An 18729-nucleotide genomic window follows, 5' to 3' on the forward strand; every position below is an offset into this window, starting at 1 on the left:
TCCGCTGCACCAACAATTGGTAGATGACTCTTAACCCAGACATCAGATAATGGCTAAAGAGAGTGAATGTGTGATGGCTAGATAAGGTGCGTCAAAGTTAATGACAAAGATAGAGCAGGTGAGTGGTGAGTTGAAGGAGAAGGAAACATGGCAGAATTGTGGTGTGAGCGATGTATATGTTGATCCAGAACCCCATAAGTTCATGTATTGGGTTAGGATCAAGGTGGAGATAGAGACTCATTTGTTGAGTTTGACCCAGAGACAGATGCTAACAATATCTCTCTAGATATTGAGAAAATGTTCTCATTTGAGATGAGAAATGAAATATCCTAATGGCGTGTCCGAGATGTCATAGTGAAGGATGTTAATTGTTAGCAGATCCACAAAAGCACAGATGCGCTGACTGACTTTGATGTAGGGTGTAACATGTGCATTGACTTTGATGCAAGTTGTAATATGAACATTGGTAGAGATGCAGGGGTGTGACATGGGTATTGGCTTGGATGCAAGAATGTGACACAAACATTAGTTAACATTGACGCAAGGTGTGTGGTGTGAGTATACTCCTTATGGTGGAGTATGATAGTTCTTTTGAACTAGGATTGTCGGAGTAGACAATGATGGTAGCGGTTGAGGCTTTTCAAGGAAGCTGAAAGGTTCAGTTTGACCGAGTACTAAAGAGGACGATTGTTGATAAACTTTTATGTAGAGGTTCCAATATATTGAAAGACTTCCTAGCAATATGTGGCTAGGGGTCGTGTTCTATTTGATGGCAGTACGGGAAGTTGCACTAGAAGTTTGGAGAGCTAGGCTAGACAAGGTGCGTCAAGAATATTCAGAAGGTCTATGCTGTAGGAGAGCGGTTAAAGAGAAATAAACATTAAACAAGGTGGAGTCATATATTTGCTAAGGTGGAGATTCTTGTGTAAATTTCCTAAGGAGCGAGATATTCGTCTATTTCAATCAAGGTGAAGATTGTTGGGATGCTTAAAATATGTTATTGTGTTAGTCTCACATTGTCTAGTATTAGAATAGAGTAGAGTAATCAATATTATATATTGGACTCAAGTCCCTTGTTATAATGTGCACCAGCTATAAACACCAAATAGAAACACTCTGTGGATAGGTGGGTCTACGAGTGTGGTAGGGTTTGTAATCCTTATTCTCTAATGATATATTGGTAGCCGCTCAGCGCTCCCGAGACGTAGGCACAATTGACTGAACCCTGTTAACAAATTCTCTTGTTTCTTCTCTTCTATTTATCTATTTATTTTATGCTCTTTATTTGATTGCTTTTGGCCAATACTGTACAACGATCACTTCTTCTGTACCAACATGCGACAAATTGTTCGTGGTACAACATACACCCATGAACCAGATCCTTACAACCTTAAAAAAGATAATCGCAGGTTGAAATTCTTGATTTTTATGTTTAAATTGGAAATTTCATGAATACTATTATGATTTTTTTTAACTTACATCATGTTCATGACCCAGATACAAAATTTTCAAGCGCAAAACTTGTAAATATTGTATGTTATGGGAAGTCTTATGCAATTAGATAACTAAAGTGCAATTACACCTAATTGTAAAAATTGTTTTGAAAGTTTAAGATGTGGTTAGAAGAGAGGGTTTAGTAGGTTGAGGGTGAGTAAGGTGTCTGAGCCACTAGAGATTGTGATGTACAATATTAATTTTGAATAGGAGGTGAATGAGGGATGGGGATCACCAGTCTCATTTAGTGTACTTATCTAATTAGAATTTTTTTTTTATTAAAAATAAAAGTTATAATAACATAAATTAATATTTGTATATTATTCTATGAAATTTAATTAACTTAATATATTAAGACATGATTTTTTTGGGACAGAAGATCCTTGTCTGAATGGGTTGATGGGGTGTGCTTAATTTAATGTGGAGTGAAGAAAATTCCTCCCTACCCATATAACCTTACTCATATGACTCACAAATTAATTTGGATTTAAAAACAAAAAAAACATATGGGCCTAGAAACCTTAGTGAGTGGTCCTTTTGACCTTTTCTTTCTCCACCAAATTAAACTTTGACTTAAAAGCAAAGAAAAATGTAAAAATAATAATAATCCATGTGGTTGAACTGGAATCTACCAATTGTGCATAACTGCATATATTAGCTTAGCTTTGGTGAACTTTTCCCGAAGCTCTCAAATCATTTTCATTAATTTATTGTATTGTTAATATGAGTCTTGTGAATCAAAATTCCAGATTTCAACTTTCTGAGAATTACTTGTTAGGATGAACTTTGTGTTCATTTAGTTCTATCTAATTTTAGCATTATGACTTTTGATACTTATAATGAGTGAGAAATACCTACAATTTAAGAAGAAGAAAACCAATGCAAGGTAGGTATAACAACCAAATTTAAATTCTAATATAATAACTGTGTGTATATATTTTTTAGGGAATTAAAAATATAAAATTGACTACTATTATTTTCACTCAATTTTGACTGCATTTGCAACATGGCACAGAATTCAAACACTTCCAACCTTTGATAGTCAAACACTCAAACACTACATTTCAGACAAAAGAAAATTTCAAAGCTCCAAAAATTGTTTGTAACTTGTCTGAATATCACAATTTAATTTCATAAGTTTTGTATATCAGTCCAAAAAAATAGGTTTAACCGTTGAAGATAAGTTGCACATAATTCCCCAATTTTTTCTGCACCTTGTTCTGCTCCACCCATTTCCACGGTGGCCTGAAAACCTATTTCTACGGTGGTGCCAACAAATTTCATTCCCTTCCAAATAAGAAAAATCCTTTCTTTCCTTTATTCATTTCCACGTTCTCATTTTCTCTGTGGGATTCATCATAGCACTTCACTTTACAATCAATTTCCTCTTTTTGGTAAACCCCACAATATTTCATCATTCTCTCACTTTTTATTTTAATTTTATCTTTGACCACATATTTCATCAATGTAGTTTCATTGTTGTATCTTGTTGTGTTAAGTTTCTAATTCTGCTCATGGATACATGTTTTTATGCATTTGGTTTGTATTTGACTTTGGTTACTACTTGCTTGTTTCAGTAATACTGTTAAAAATTTCAGCTTAAACTCTGAGATTTCAACTTCCAGTGTAATATTCTGAATTATAATTTAATAAGTCATCTGGAGCCAACTTCACTATATCGTTTGATTTTATAAACTCAGTTAAATAATCAAACTTGATTGGATAATTGAGTTGAGGTTGTCGTTTAACTTGCTTGGTGTTACTGAATTATGTTTGTTTTCACTATTTTGACACTAATTGTAATTTTCTACTAATGTCATGTTGAATAAACTGTTCTCTCTAATTTATCCATTATTCTTGTCTCCATTTATTGCAATTCCCTTTTTCTCTTATAACATAAAAGTTTTTTCTATTTATAATTTGACATTTAATCACAGTTTGGTATTTTGTCATATTCAACCCAGTAACAAACAGTTATATCTTCATGCTACCAAGCCCAATTTCAAACAATTAATAATATAAAGACTAATTAGTTCTTCATTAACTGGTTTTATAATTTCCTTCTTCCTATGCTATCCTATATGACACGATATTGACAGCTATTTTCAGAACTACATGCAACTGATGCAAGTTTTTTGTTACTGATGCAGGTGTTATGGAGAAGTCAATGTTAAAGGTGCTCTCTAATGGGATATCCACATTTTTGCATTTGTCATTTTCTGGAAACATTTACCCAGAACCTGTATCAAAGTATTACCGAAAGGCAGAGGAGATACTAAATTCGCTGAAGCCGATTATTGATGCAAATCATTATTCTGATTTTGCTTCTGATGAAGTGCTTGATAAGTTACTCGAGGCACTTGATCAAACTATTGACGAGTTGAGAGAGCTTATTGAGCACTGGCATCCATTATCTAGCAAACTTTACTTTGTAAGTCTTATTATAATATCTTAAATCTTTGTTTGCAGTTCTATGTAGAACATTTAATGTACTTATTAAAATGAGAATGAACTGAGACTACGCTGTTTAACAGTTGTGTTTGTCATTTGCTAAGTGATACCCAGGTCCAATTTTAGGATAAACATATATTTCTATATGTTGCTGTGGCAGGGAAGGAGATCATCTTCTGTCTTCTTCCATCACTCCCTTTCTTTCATCATTTTAGTTCTTCTCCTCCTCTCGACATTATTTCATCATCGTGCTGTTTCAGTTGTTCTTAATGATTCACCCATATTCTAGTTGTTTTTGTCAACTTTATCTACATGGAAATTTCCTTCTCTGAGGATACATACATAGTCATAGCCAGAGTGTCAGACATTACTCCCCTTCTTGCTTTTCCCTTTCCGACTCTCCATGTTGGCGTGATGTGATTTGATTAAAAATGAAAGCAAGTACCTTTGCTTGTGTTGGATTGCCATCTGGTTTAGAAGTAGAATATGTAGTAGTGGTCTTGCCATGCCTGCTTCTCATAGATGTCATTTGGCTTTTCTTGTATGTTAAGTACATGTCAATTCTCACTATTCCCTCTTTCTTAATCACTAGGCTATGCAAGTTGAACCCTTGATATCTAGAATTCGGGCTTTGGGGCTCAATATTTTAGGACAGCTGAAGGGTCCACAAGAGTGTCTCCCTGATGATATGGGACATGAAACATCATCAGTCATTAAAGAAGCTATCATGGAACAACAGGAAAGTATAGGACCCGGTTCAGAGGTCCTGGCAAAGATTGCAGAGAACCTGGGACTAAGGACTAATCAAGCAGTTCTGATTGAGGCTTTAGCCCTTGAAAATTTGAAGGATAACGCTGAACAAACTAAAAAGACTGCAGAAGCTGAATATATTGATCAATTGATATCTGTTGTAACTCATATGCATGAGCATCTTATTATGCTCAAGCAAGCTGAGTATGAGAGCTCTATCCCAGTTCCAGTACCAGCTGATTTCTGCTGTCCTCTCTCTTTGGAGTTGATGAAAGATCCAGTCATTGTGGCATCAGGGCAAACCTATGAGCGGGCTTTCATCAATAACTGGATCAATCTTGGGCTTAATGTTTGTCCAAAGACACATCAGACTCTAGTTCACCCCAACTTAATACCTAATTACACCGTGAAGGCATTTATTGTTAACTGGTGTGAATCAAACAATGTCAAGTTAGTTGACCCCATAAAGTCCACAAATTTAAATCAACCATCAGTCGATAATGGGTTGGTGGAGTCTGGATTAACCAAGTTATCGCAAGTTATCACTTCTGATGGAACCAACCAAGTGGGAGCATCACCATCACATCCCCTTTCAGCTTCAGAAGGTTCCTTAAGTGGCATGGTCAATGGCCAGTGTGTGGATCTTGTAAGAATATCTTCCACAGATTCAGATGACAGGTCTGCTAACACCGATGAAGGGAGTGCGAATTCAGTTGACCAATCACTAATGTCGCCGTCTCGAAGGGAATCCTCTCATGCCTTTTGCTCAGAACAGTCTCAAACCCATGTTAGAACTGCCTCCAATTCCTGTGCAATCTCTAGTGCAAATTTTCCACAAGGTGACAACAACAGTTCTCCTCTGATGTCAACCAGTCCAGTCCACGGCCAAGGTGCTTCAGGGGAATTAAATCCTGCGCCAGAGGCTGCCACCATGCCCATTCTTCATAGAGAGCCTGACTTTCCACCTCAGTTGGTAGAGCCAAGTTCTAGATTCCAAATTGTTGGTCGGCGGCCATTAGAGAGGTTTGTTCCTAGGATAGTGCCTTCTCCTTCAATTGAAACAAGAGCCGATCTTTCTGGTATTGAAACCGAGGTTCGGAAATTGGTTGAGAACTTGAAGAGCTCTTCTCTTGATACTCAGAGGGATGCAACATCAGAACTCCGCTTACTTGCTAAGCACAATATGGATAACCGGATTGTGATTGCAAACTCTGGAGCCATTAGCTTATTAGTTGATCTGCTTCAATCAACAGATACAGTAATTCAGGAAAATTCTGTCACAACACTTCTTAACTTATCAATCAATGATAATAACAAAACTGCAATCGCAAATGCTGGTGCAATTGAGGCTCTGATTCATGTCCTTGAGACAGGGAGTCCAGAAGCCAAGGAGAACTCTGCTGCTACTCTTTTTAGCATATCAGTGATTGAGGAAAACAAGATCAGGATAGGGAGGTCTAGGGCAATTGAACCACTGGTTAATTTATTAGGGAATGGAACACCTAGAGGGAAGAGAGATGCTGCTACTGCATTGTTTAATTTGTCAATACTTCCCGAAAACAAGAATCGGATTGTGGAAGCTGGTGCTGTGAAGCACCTTGTTGACTTAATGGACCCTGCAGCTGGTATGGTTGATAAAGCAGTAGCTGTTTTAGCAAATCTTTCCACCATATCAGAAGGGAGTACTGAGATTTTTCAGCAAGGCGGGATTCCCGTTCTAGTCGAGGTTGTTGAATTGGCTTCTGCGAGAGGAAAGGAGAATGCGGCTGCGGCTCTTGTACATTTATGTTCAAACAATCCCAGATATTTAAACATTGTGCTCCAAGAAGGAGCTGTACCACCATTAGTAGCTTTGTCACAATCAGGCACTCCAAGGGCCAAAGAAAAGGTATGTGTTATTTCTTCATGGTTTCATGTTTTAGTTGCCTTCTATTTTAATTCTGTTGTCATAAATAACAGTGATGGATTTTGTTTTCTCTTTAGGCCCTGGCTCTCCTTAATCAAATCAGAAACCAGAGACATAATGGTGCTGGGAGGGTTTGAAATTGAATAAATAACACATATAATTTGTAAAGGGTTGGAAAATCTACATTCAATAAAGGTGATAATTATTATTACTTGTAAAGGAGAGGCTTGTCCATTGTTATTGTGGGGATAAAAATAATAGTTCCTTAAACATGCACTATACTCAATAAGATAAGGGTGCATGCTTTATTTTTTTTTCTGGGAAAAGTTGCATGCATTACTTTGGTACCATTAGTATGTTTAATACTGAAAAAGTACACTTCAAATTACACTTCAAATCTTGAAATGGATAGGAGAAAAGACATAGAATATGTCGTTTTGCATCAATAAACCGGGTGTATTTTTTGCTAAACGAAATGTATTAGAAACATCACAAGGTGTACTAACTTAATACAATGTCTTCTTTTTGGAATACATATTCCTACAATAAGTAGGATCATTATACCAATTCACAAACATTAAAGAAGATGGATCTATTTTAGCTAAAAACCAACTCCAAGTTCTAGCTTGAATCGAATATAAAATATAAGTATAACTCACCTCCTTATTAGAAAAGATGAGATTATTCCTCATAGTCCAAACCATATCACAACAAACCAAATCATTCTCCAAAACTTTAGCCCTTTTGAATTTCTACCAATAGCATCATGTAGATTCATAGATTCGATAGTTGAACTATGTTTGAGCTCCGCAACTTGAAGCCAAGCATACACCCCTTTCCAAACAGAAGAAACAAACTCATAATTAATGAACAAATGATCAATAGATTCTTCATTATTGTTGCACATTGCACACCTTATGTATAAATCCAGAAGATAATAAGATAATGTATTTATATCTTCTTAAGCCCCTTAATTCCCACTACATTCTTCTAATCACCTACACTGGATTAATTAAAACCAACGTGCCTAGTGGTTACAACTTACAACAATGTTGTTTAATCTGCAAAGAAGCACGATAACATATATGACTAAAACGTGTGATAGTGGCTTATCATAAATACATCATTCATAGCTTGATCTTCTAGTCTAAGTTAGCATCCATCAATTTTGGTCTTTTCACATACCCAGAGGGAAGCTTACGATAAAGAGAGAAAGGTAGAAAAGAAGCAACAGTGAATTAGGATGTGAGTAGACATTAAAATCACTCCTCCGTGATAAATCATACACATCATTAATATAAGGGTTTTTATAAATATAAGTATCTTAAGAGATAAATCATCACCGTCATTAAAAGCATGACATATGTCATATTTAATAATTTTTTATAAAAAATATTTCTAAATATTAAATTGTGATATTTTTAGTGGTGAGAAGAGATAAATTATGAGGATATATTTTAATATTATTAACCTATTGTCCGCAAATAAACAAACAATGAATGATTGATCTCGAGTGATAGTGTATCTTAAACAATGCGTAGATTCAGCTGAAACAAATTTGGATCACGAAGCATGAAGTTGGATCCCAAATGAGTCCATGAATACATTAAAACAACACTATTAACATATAATCTGAAACAGAAAAAGCGATTTTAAACAAGGAAAAGCGATTTGTATGAGACGGGGAATTTTGATTTTTGAGCAGCAACATGATGTACTCATCTTCGAGGGTTCTCGCGGCGAGTGCGATATCAGTATCATCATCCAACGCAGAGAAAGACACAAAGGATCTAGAAGCTTCTCTCAACCACTTACTTCATCTCCACAACCACAATTCTCTCTCTCCTCGCCACCGCGCTGAGAAAGCGAAGAACGATGCAATAATGAAAGCGGAGAGGGTATCGGAGCTGTTGGTGGAATCGGTCAATGGTGAGGTCCAAGATTCGTTCATCAATCAAGAACGAATTGAGTATGAAATTCGAACTTTGGCTTCAACTATTACTAACTTCATGAAGCAGACCGATCAATGGTTTGCTTCAACTCACGCTCTCAACACTGCTGTTAAGGTACTCCTTCCCCTTTCTCATCTTCTCTTATGCTTCCTTTTTTTCAATTATATTTTTTGTTAAAAATTTACAAATGAGGTTTTAAGGCCTGGTAATTAGGAAGAAAAAATAGACACGCATCAAGTGATTACATATGAATCTAGATTCTATTAGGCTACAAGATCATTTTTTGTGAAGTGTTGTTGTTTATGTGCTTGAAATTAGGGTTTGCATTAAGGAATGTGGCTGATACACTTGCTTTCTTGAACTATTGGGTATATAGTTGGTTATATGATTAATAGATATCCCTGTAATTACGGTTGTTGTATGTACTTGTATGGTTGATGCAGAAATTTTATTCATGAAGTAGTCATCAATTATGTGGGATAAATGCTTTACTACCTATAATCCTTTTATTTTGAAAGATTCCTCGTGTACGGTCATATGATGAAGTATAAAGATGGAGATAAGAGGAGAAAAAATGTAGTGTCTCATATTGAATTTGGCATTTTTAATGATCTATATATATATTGAATGTTTTCTTCGAAAAACAAAAGAGCATGGCTATCTTACTAGAAAAGGTTTAGCTTATGATAGTTAGTGAAAGCTTTGGGACAACCCGCCCAAGGAATATATCCTCTCCTGTTTGTGGATGTGCAAAAGCATTCTTGCCTTTGTGTATAGTTGGCTTCTTTGTTTATTCTCTGATGTACCGAAGAAAAAATGGACAAAGTTTTGTCATCTAAAGGGCTGTCTGTGCTTAACTCATTGTAATTTTTAATAGAATGAGCTTAACTTATTATAGATTTTCATCTGAATTCAGGAAATTGGAGACTTTGAGAACTGGATGAAGGTCATGGAATATGAATGTAAAAGTATCACTGCAGCTATACAGAACATTCACCAAGAGTGATATCCAGCTAGTTGTCATGCAATTTAGTGAATTTACCATGTAATTGTAATCCCCTTTTGTTCATTTTTCTATTCTATGCAAGATACCTAGTTATAATTTAACAGTTTACAAGATTTCCTTTTGATTTCCTTTTTCAACAAAGTAGTTGGCTTAAACGAGCCACAATTGGTTGGTAGTTAGTATCTTTATTCTGAATGACAGGTATTGTTTGTTCTCATCAAGCTTCATGAGTGTTTAATTGGAAAGTTTTGAGAGTAAAGGGATTATAAAAAAAGGTGCTTTGGCATTGGGCTCTTTTCATAGAGTTTGTTTGTTGTATATGGGTAAGCATACTTATCTTACACCACAAAAATTTTGGAACATGCTTCTTTTCTTAGCTTTTTTATAGTGGGGTTTTGCTTACATATCTCTAAGGGTGTTTTTAGGTCTGAGTTGCAGGGGGATTTGAGCTATGTATTCTCTTTTTTATTTCTCTAATTCTGTTTTTGTTGTAGCATTTGGACACTTCCTGATACTCCTGTTTTGTAACTCTTTCCTTTCATAATCAATTATTCTGTTACAAAAAAGATCAATCTTATGGAGCGTTACAGACCAAACTAACTAACAAAGGTCTTGCCTTGGTAAGGACTGTTAACCTTATAAAACCAACCCGTGTTTACTGTGTAGGAGAAAGAACAAGAGGGCCAAAGGAGATTTACAAAAAAAAAGAGCTATGATTCCAATTAAATTCAGTAACTATTATGAGATTGATAGCTGTATGATTATATGATATTTAGAATGATATTGCCATCTGATGTTGATGCACCAGAGTTTGTTAACTTGGTTCAAGTATATCCCACCACAGAAAAAGAGTGTTAGTATCATCTGTGATACTGATAGAGTAAATATTCCCAAGTAATCAGTTTTTAAGTTGTTGCAGTGAACACAAAGGAATTCCAACCAACCCTTGGGATTGATGACTCTTGGTGTTACACACACATGATAGAATGTTGACCAACATCTCTATTACACACACATGATAGAAGTGAATCCTCAGTCCTTTTTTTCTTTTCTTGTAGCTTCATGAGCCTAAAATCTGTTTAAGTGCCATACTTGTGGTTCTTGTTATTATAGTAATGAAAATCTGAATATTATTGATTTTCCAAAATTTTAACAATTATTTTGCTATATTCTCCAAATACATCACATTTTATCAATTTGTTACATTCTCCAATTAAATTACTCCTTATCGGTTGTTTGCATTAATTTTCAGAATTTGACTCTTTGCAAATTAATTTACAATTTTGCCCTTGAAAACCAACTAGCTACAAGTTCCCCAACGAACGTTTGATAGAGGAAATGGAAAAATAAGCAACGGTAAATAGATACCGACCATATATGTATGAACTGTATAATTGGCATGCCTCATTGATTCCTAACTTTTGGTAAATAGATACTAAAATATTGATCACAAATTCACAACATACATCTTTTTTAATTTAAATAGTCTATTATGCAGACATATGTACTCAATGATTAAAATACTGAAATTTTTATCAGTGCCCTAAAGTTTGAAGGACCTACAACTAATAAAAAGAAGCAATTATTGATTTGGTGGAGAATAGGTAGTCATGAAATAATTTTGAAAGACAGTTTTTTTTATTGGTGAAAAATAAGACCCGGTTCTATGATTGAGAATCTTATAGTATAAAATATAAATAATAAGGACAATTTACTTTTGAGCGGCAACTACCAAAAGAATTGTATCTAACATTAATTTTGCCACTCACACTATTTTAGGTTATAGGTAATGATGGGGGAAACGAGGAACGATAACAAATTAACCTTGTTAATTTGGAAATTTTAGAGTACATAGGAAATGAAACACTTCATATAGGTAAAAAGAATGTTACAATCATCGGCGAGAGCACTGAGCATAAGAGTAGTATAAAAATGTGTGAAGAAGCTTCCTATGAGCACAATAAGCTAGCTATTTCTTGTCTAAGGAAATCGACACACATTACAGAACAATTTTGGTCAATGGTATTGGTTATAAACTAATTGGAATCTACTGAAATAAAATATTATGTTGATAACTAAAGAAAGTAATTAAACCAAGGTGGCTAGTGCCTAGTGGTACCTTTGTGCCTCCCTCTATATAAATCTTCTCTTTTCATACATTGTAACTCACAAGACACATTTTTTTGCTAAGACTAAAAGTTTTGTAAAAGCACACAATACAATGGCTTCTTATTTTCAAACATTGCTTGTGCTTGTTATGGTAACTTTGGTCACATTATTAGTGATCCCTGTTAATGCAGAACTCTCTCCTCATTTCTATGACAAAATTTGCCCTCAAGCATTGCCAGCAATAAAATCAGCAGTGTTTCAAGCAATTAAAAAAGAGCAACGCATTGGAGCATCTCTACTTCGCTTGCATTTCCATGACTGCTTTGTTAATGTAAGTTATAACATGAAAGAAATTTCTAATAACATTTGATTGATACAATTGAGAATGAATTTTCTTATTTAAATCACTTATTATATTTATACATAATATATGTTCTAAGTTCTAACTTAATATAACAGTGAGTATCATTGCAGTCTTGTTTTGGTATATTATTGGAGCATATTGTTTAGGGCAAATATTTTCTTATAGTGTTGTTATTGTTGTGTTGTGTTGCTACTAAGCATAGCTTATATGTGGATTTTGTTTATATAACATTAGACTTTACGATCTTACCATAACAATGATTTTTTTTTTAAAAAAAAATGATTCAGTAGGTTTACCCTATTTTTTATTTTATACTTTAGTGATATTTTTTGTAATATTCTTTTGGGTAATTTTACGCAGATTATGAATAATAAAAAATTATTAAATTCGTAAAATCATGATAGGTATCATTTTTAACTTTTTATGGTTGATTTGAACAAAGTTTTATGTTTGTGTTGCATGAAGGGGCAAATTAAGACCAATTGAACCTACCAAACCCTTCTATAATGTGCATGGATTGCTGAGAACCACTTTCTATATTATCATCACACTTATTATTATTATTATATAAGTGGGGCGAGCAATAATTCAACTTTTGATTAATTAAAGCAAGAAAAAAAACAAAAAACACAGACAGATACCACGTGAAGAAACTGTTGGTGATAGTTTTACTTCACAAATGAAAAGATGTCTTTGTTTCAAAGTGAACAGGTGATAGTATATGACAGCTTCTATAAAAGTTTATTACAAAACAAAACATAGTTTATTTTAAATACAAACAACTTAAATTTCAAATTTCATTCATGCTAAGTGTAAGATTGAACAATAGCTAATTAAGGAGATCTTATGTCCAAAAAATATACCCATGAACCATTAACTAAGAACCAATTATACATGCAGCATATATATGAACATTACACTTCTAATAATTTACTAAGATATCAATCATTGAAATGATAGGGTTGTGATGGATCAGTTCTGCTTGATGACACAGCTAGCTTCACCGGTGAAAAGACTGCACAACCAAATAATAATTCAATCAGAGGATTTTCAGTGGTTGATGAAATCAAAGCTGTAGTTGACAAAGCTTGCAAACGCCCTGTGGTTTCATGTGCTGATATTTTGGCCATAGCAGCTCGTGATTCTGTTGCCATAGTAAGTGTTATACAAGGATGATTATGCAATAATCCCAAGGGGTAACCATTCCTTAGATGATATCATATAAAATATGATTAACTCAATAGCATAATACTCCTACACTATACTTAAGATGTGTAATTATTATGTAACGAAATTAATTATATTTTATATCACATCACTTGGTTTTATTGGCATCTTATACTACTTTGGAAATTTTTACTTCACCTTTTTGTATAACATTCTTTTTAGGTAATTAAAGAAATGTGAACCTCTCCTCATTTTCTCAAAAAGGATGACCTATAAAGTTGGCAAACAAATAATATTGTTGTTACTTTGATTTGAACAAACCAATATATAAGAGACTTTGGCACAGACATCCACTCAATTTGAACATTTTCTAGAGTTATTCATTATTTTTCTATTTATGTGTATTTGTAATTGTATGTTGTGTTTGTTTCAATAAACTGAATGAAGCATTTGAATGTTTCTTTTATACCTTCCACTAATTTTTTTTAATCTGTGAACTTGGTTGGGATAGAAGTCACATATCTTTAATATTGTCTCATTTTCTATCTTGAACTAATTATATATTATCACATAAATAAAAATGAAACTTTTAAAAACAAAAGTTAACATTTTTATATTATTTGTTAAAATTCAATTGGTCCGGGACATGAAATGTACACCCTTGAGAATAGATGATCTCTAATGTCCATTACAAAATCTTACTTTCTCACAGTTCTTGCTAGTTACATTGCCAAAATAATCTGAAAATTAACTTGCATAATATTCTACTATTAACAGCTTGGAGGTTCACAATTTTGGTACCAAGTGTTACTAGGCAGAAGAGATGCAAGAACTGCAAGCAAAGCTGCAGCAAATTCCAATCTTCCTCCTCCAACATTCAACTTCTCACAACTTATTTCTAATTTCAACACTCATGGATTGAATGTTAGAGACCTTGTAGCACTCTCTGGTGGCCACACCATTGGATTTGCAAGGTGCACTACTTTCAGGACCAGGATTTACAATGAAACAAGACTCATAGACCCAAAGTTTGCAGCATCTTTGAGGAACAAATGTCCTAAAAAGGGTAATGACAATGTTTTAGAACAATTGGATGCAACTGTTGCAAGAGTTGACACCACATACTTTAAGGATTTGCTTCATAAAAAGGGTCTACTCCATTCTGATCAAGAACTGTTCAAGGGAAAAGGAAGTGCAAGTGATAACTTGGTTAAACTATATAGCAGAAGCACTTCAGCTTTTGCTAGAGACTTTAAAGCTTCTATGATCAAGATGGGTAATTTGAAGCCTCTTACTGGTAGAAAAGGTGAGATTAGATGCAATTGCCGAAGGATCAATTAGAATTATATAATTACAAGTTTGCACTACAATAAAGGAATGCATGGAAAATTTCAGAAAATGTGTTATTATAAGATAAGCCATGTATATGCTTTGCTGTGTATTTCATTTATTTGAGTTTTTTAAGATTAAGAATGCTAGATGGGTTCAAATAATATCGAGCCATTAAGTTAAAAGTGTAGCGATCGATTTAGTTGGTTCTGTTGTATGTATTGTTCTCAACCCAAAATGAATTACTTGTATTAAATACTTACCTTTGTATTATTTTGTGTCATTTGGGTCATTGGGTTCCTGTCTATCTTATCTGTAATAGGTTTGTCGTTAAGGAAAACGAGGAGGACAAATCTCTCTATTATAACAAAAGGTGATTCATCACATCACTGACAAATCTCTTTATTTTGACATGTGCGAGAAAGTATGAAAATAATTGAATACTCATAAAGAAAATAGTGCTGATGATGTGAAAAAACTTGCCTGTAACCCAAATGAAGTGTGGTATAGCAACAGAGTACTATTTTTCAACATAGAAAACAGCAACCGATTAATTCAATTGTCACATAACTCACAATACAATGGTTATCTGAGACATCAACGTCTAACAATGCACTCATCCCTATTACAATAATAAAATTATTTTTTCTATTTCACCGTTAAACAAAATGGCAAAATTAAAAATGACATAATGGTTGGAGGTCATGGCCTCCCCAATACCCAAACATTTGATTGCAATAGCACATTAGAACTAGAATACAAACTCCTCTTCCTCTGCAGTGTTAAGTAATCTATCACCCCTTTCCCGAAGAGCAGCTGCTGTAGAATCATTTATGCCCAATAGATACTGCAAACGAGACAATTTCTCAGGTGTTGGATCACTCTTCAAATATATACTGTATAAATCAGCAAGCTCCTCTGACACCTCCCATGAAAGTTGCTCTGAGGGTACTGCTTTATCACAGGCCAGCAAATCATTGAGGGACGAAACCTGTAGGAAATGCAAAAGTAATCACACACTGGCTATCCACAACAATCGAATCTAGAAATCTATCAGAATAAGTAAACATCATTGGGTTCAAATTATTGTGGTTGCAGTGACAAAACTGCTTCACCCCAATTGCGATGTGGTTCTGAATCACAACAACGTGGTGATATTGGACCGCATCACAACCATGTCAGGCTGTATTAGATTCAAAAATCAAATTTTCAAGTACAAAAACTTTATACCACAAGGGCCAGTCAGCCACAATCCGCATTGCAGTTACAACAATGCCCACAATTACAGCGGTTGTGATCACAACCACAATTTAAAACAATACAATGAAGCTTTAAGAAATTACTTACCACACCCGCGTGATTTCTCACTCTTAATAGTGCCACGGCCTGAATGAGTGAGTTAGATAATTTACTTTTGGCAAGATCACTAACAACAATTCTTGCTTTCTCTTTGTTAATGTTGAGATCTGCTGGGATTTTTTCATATACTTCTTCCGCATCAAATTCTCCTGTACCCGATGAAAATATACCATCAACTGTTTTTTTGAAGAGCATTTCTCTCAAACTCCCGGATATCATACTGTCTAAATCAACATTGGATTCCTTAAGTTCCCTTATCTGCTTAATATTAAGTCTCCCTTGAGTTACAGCAGTTTCAATGGCAGCTGCCATTTTTGTAGTAGTTATACTCTTGATTATTTTCTGAGCATATTCTTGAGGTAAGCCCACTTGCTTCTGCAGATTATTAAGCTGCTCCACCCTCGCCTTCGTCAACTGTCCATCAGCTAAAATTACCTCCGCTTGTTGCCTAAAAGCTTGCTCAGCTAGACTCCTATGTACTTCCACTATTTCTTTACCATTCAATCCCAGGATCCCACCAAGCTGGTTTAGAAGAACATACTCTGAATCATCCTTCTTTGTAGTAATCTGGGCACCAAATGGAACCCTTTTCACTTCACCAGTTAGACAGAAAAGCAAGTATGTCTTGTAAAGATCACTCCTGTCCCTTTCCGGAAGGTCATCTTTAAGAGTAATTTCCGTCTGACCAGTCTTTCCCATCCTTGCTACAAGTTCTTTGTCAGGTCTTATTTTCTTAAGTGTCTGAATTGAATCCCAATCTTCATCTACAGTTTGGGTGATGTCCACCTCCTTCACAGGTTCTTCAGTTGAAACATCAGCGGACTCCCCTTTAATGTCCTCCACCAACTCAGTCACAACCAAGGTATTAAAAGCTATCATCTTCTTCAGTTCTTTTGCAGACTCTGTACGATTTCCAGCTGCTCGTGCACGTTTTATGTAATTAATAAATATCTTCCTTACCTGCAATGCAATCAAAACAGGCAAAGCATATTCAAATCCCCCTATGTTAGCACCGAATGTCCTGACAAATGGATACTCACCGCCTTGCTCGCAATAGTCATAGCAGTCTCCCTGGTAAGTCGTAAGCCGTGTGCTGCTTTTCTTACAGATTCCTTGATATCAGCATCGTATCCATCAACCCCTGACGCAATCGCTTCCTTGACAACCTATTAAAGAAGATGCATGAATTAATAGTAACTCAATAAACTTTGTCTGACAGAGACTAAAACATACCTCATGACACAGGAAATAAAAAAAGAGTAAATCATCACTTCACATATCAATAATTCAATATCATCAACTAACTATAAATTAAGTGTTCAAGACTTCTTGTACAGCTTGGAGATAAACAACAAAGATTTAATAGCAAGTACATTTAGGTCTACTATGTGAAAAGAAGTTATCTAAATAAATTTCAAACTAACAATTCGAAATGACACACATGGCACATCACAAGAAACTCTTGACAAATCCTATCATATGTAGACATAAGTATCCCGGGTGAAAGATAAAAAATGCCTGAGATAGATTTAGGGTTTCCATCTCCATGGTACTAGTAAATAAGAGTATCATCGCTACATTAAAATGATACCTCTAATTCTACCAACATTCAAATAAAAAGTAGAAAGAGTTTGGCAAAGAGAAGGAAGAACCTACAGAACCAAAACAAATCCTCGAACAAGAAATGAATGGACAGAAACAACAACGCCCAGAAGAAAACCCATTTATGCCTCCCACAGGCCACAAATAACAAAGCACTCTACTTGACATGTCACAACCACTGTGGATGGTCCATAAATGAGATTAAGGACACTATCAGTATATCACGATGCATGCAAGGAGTGTATTTTTGAATTACAGAAAACATGTAATTTGACTCCAATGAATCACAAACAAATTAGATAGGAAAAAAGCATCACTGATACCTTTTCAAACAAACTGCCACATATATCAGAGTGAACTGCTTCCACAGTCTGTTGAGGTATACATAACATTACTCGCAGCCTCAGCAAAGCAGCAACATCCTCGTCACTGAGTTCCCCACCAGCTACTAAATGCTGAAGCTTTTGCCGATAAATTTCTTAACAAAAATCTATTGTTAGATTGTGTTTCAAACTTTTAATGAAGTAAATACAACATAAAGAAAGACAACAGTCACGTCAAGCAAAAAGTGAACTATCAGAACAACTAAGAACAGATTAATAACTGAATAGTATTTGAGAATCACACATAAATAAAATGTTTAATAATCCGTGATTTAAATATGAAAATTTCCAACTAACTGAAAACATAACAAGATTTCAAAGAACGAGTTTTACCTTCATGAAGTTCGCTGGCCTTTTGTGGATCAAAATGCAATTCATCACATAGATTTTGAAGGAATTTTGCTTTGCTATCAGCGACTTCTAACTCACCACTAGAAACAGCCTGTCCAAGTCGTTTTCGGTATACCTTGGATGTAACATCTAGAGAAACAGCCTCTGCTTCACGTTTACCCAACCCAAATATATTTCTTAACTGATTTAGTGCAGCAAGCTGAAATGAAATATAAATAGATTTAAAAAAGAATATTAAAAAAGTAGTGTTTATAGAGGTTAGGTTTCATAATTTAAATCAAAAACTTTTACTTTTTATACTGAAGGATATCATGGTTTTAGAATGTGGTTGTGTCTTTGTTTACATGAATGCTGATTCATGAAAGCAAAATAAGAGATCAAAAGTAACCATATTCAAAGGGGAAATCTTATGTCCGTACATCTTAATAGTCAGCAAACTACCAGATCTAAAAGCTTCAGTTGGTGTGGTAAGCAACAGAAGAACAATTCTTCTAAAAAACAAAAGT

General features: G+C 34.7%; 4 protein-coding genes across 7 annotated transcripts in view; 3 read left to right on the plus strand and 1 right to left on the minus strand.

Moving 5' to 3' along the window:
• On the plus strand, positions 2512-6951 carry LOC109361082 (U-box domain-containing protein 4-like). Of its 2 annotated transcripts, XM_019606401.1 has the most exons (5): positions 2512-2888; positions 3645-3925; positions 4538-5324; positions 5361-6583; positions 6679-6951. In XM_019606401.1, exons 2-5 carry the CDS (start codon positions 3650-3652, stop codon positions 6736-6738), a joined length of 2346 nt encoding a protein of 781 aa, XP_019461946.1. In that variant the 5' UTR covers positions 2512-2888; positions 3645-3649; the 3' UTR covers positions 6739-6951. The 2 variants fall into 2 exon arrangements, with proteins under 2 accessions (XP_019461946.1, XP_019461945.1); XM_019606400.1 differs by having other exon boundaries at positions 4538-6583.
• Positions 8094-10141, plus strand: LOC109361337 (biogenesis of lysosome-related organelles complex 1 subunit 1-like). Of its 3 annotated transcripts, XM_019606793.1 has the most exons (3): positions 8100-8667; positions 9470-9598; positions 9761-10141. In XM_019606793.1, exons 1-2 carry the CDS (start codon positions 8311-8313, stop codon positions 9557-9559), a joined length of 447 nt encoding a protein of 148 aa, XP_019462338.1. In that variant the 5' UTR covers positions 8100-8310; the 3' UTR covers positions 9560-9598; positions 9761-10141. The 3 variants fall into 3 exon arrangements, with proteins under 3 accessions (XP_019462339.1, XP_019462338.1, XP_019462337.1); XM_019606794.1 differs by lacking the exon at positions 9761-10141 and having other exon boundaries at positions 8094-8667; positions 9452-9560; XM_019606792.1 differs by having other exon boundaries at positions 9470-10094.
• Positions 11744-14786, plus strand: LOC109361336 (peroxidase P7-like). Its single transcript, XM_019606791.1, has 3 exons — positions 11744-11999; positions 12993-13187; positions 13977-14786. The coding sequence occupies exons 1-3, from the start codon at positions 11781-11783 to the stop codon at positions 14538-14540; spliced, it is 978 nt and encodes a 325-aa protein (XP_019462336.1). The 5' UTR covers positions 11744-11780; the 3' UTR covers positions 14541-14786.
• The window catches only part of LOC109360588 (protein TIC110, chloroplastic-like), a 7702-nt gene continuing 4006 nt past the window's right edge, over positions 15034-18729 (minus strand). The window contains exons 11-15 of the mRNA XM_019605584.1: positions 18206-18422; positions 17813-17967; positions 16928-17053; positions 15876-16847; positions 15034-15519 (exon numbers count right to left, since the gene is read on the minus strand). Of these exons, the coding sequence (XP_019461129.1) occupies positions 15280-15519; positions 15876-16847; positions 16928-17053; positions 17813-17967; positions 18206-18422 (1710 nt within the window). The 3' untranslated portion in view covers positions 15034-15279. The remainder of the gene's footprint in view (positions 15520-15875; positions 16848-16927; positions 17054-17812; positions 17968-18205; positions 18423-18729) is intronic.

The sequence above is a fragment of the Lupinus angustifolius genome, chromosome LG11 (assembly GCF_001865875.1).
Source record: "Lupinus angustifolius cultivar Tanjil chromosome LG11, LupAngTanjil_v1.0, whole genome shotgun sequence".
In the NCBI taxonomy this organism is placed as follows: domain Eukaryota; kingdom Viridiplantae; phylum Streptophyta; class Magnoliopsida; order Fabales; family Fabaceae; genus Lupinus; species Lupinus angustifolius.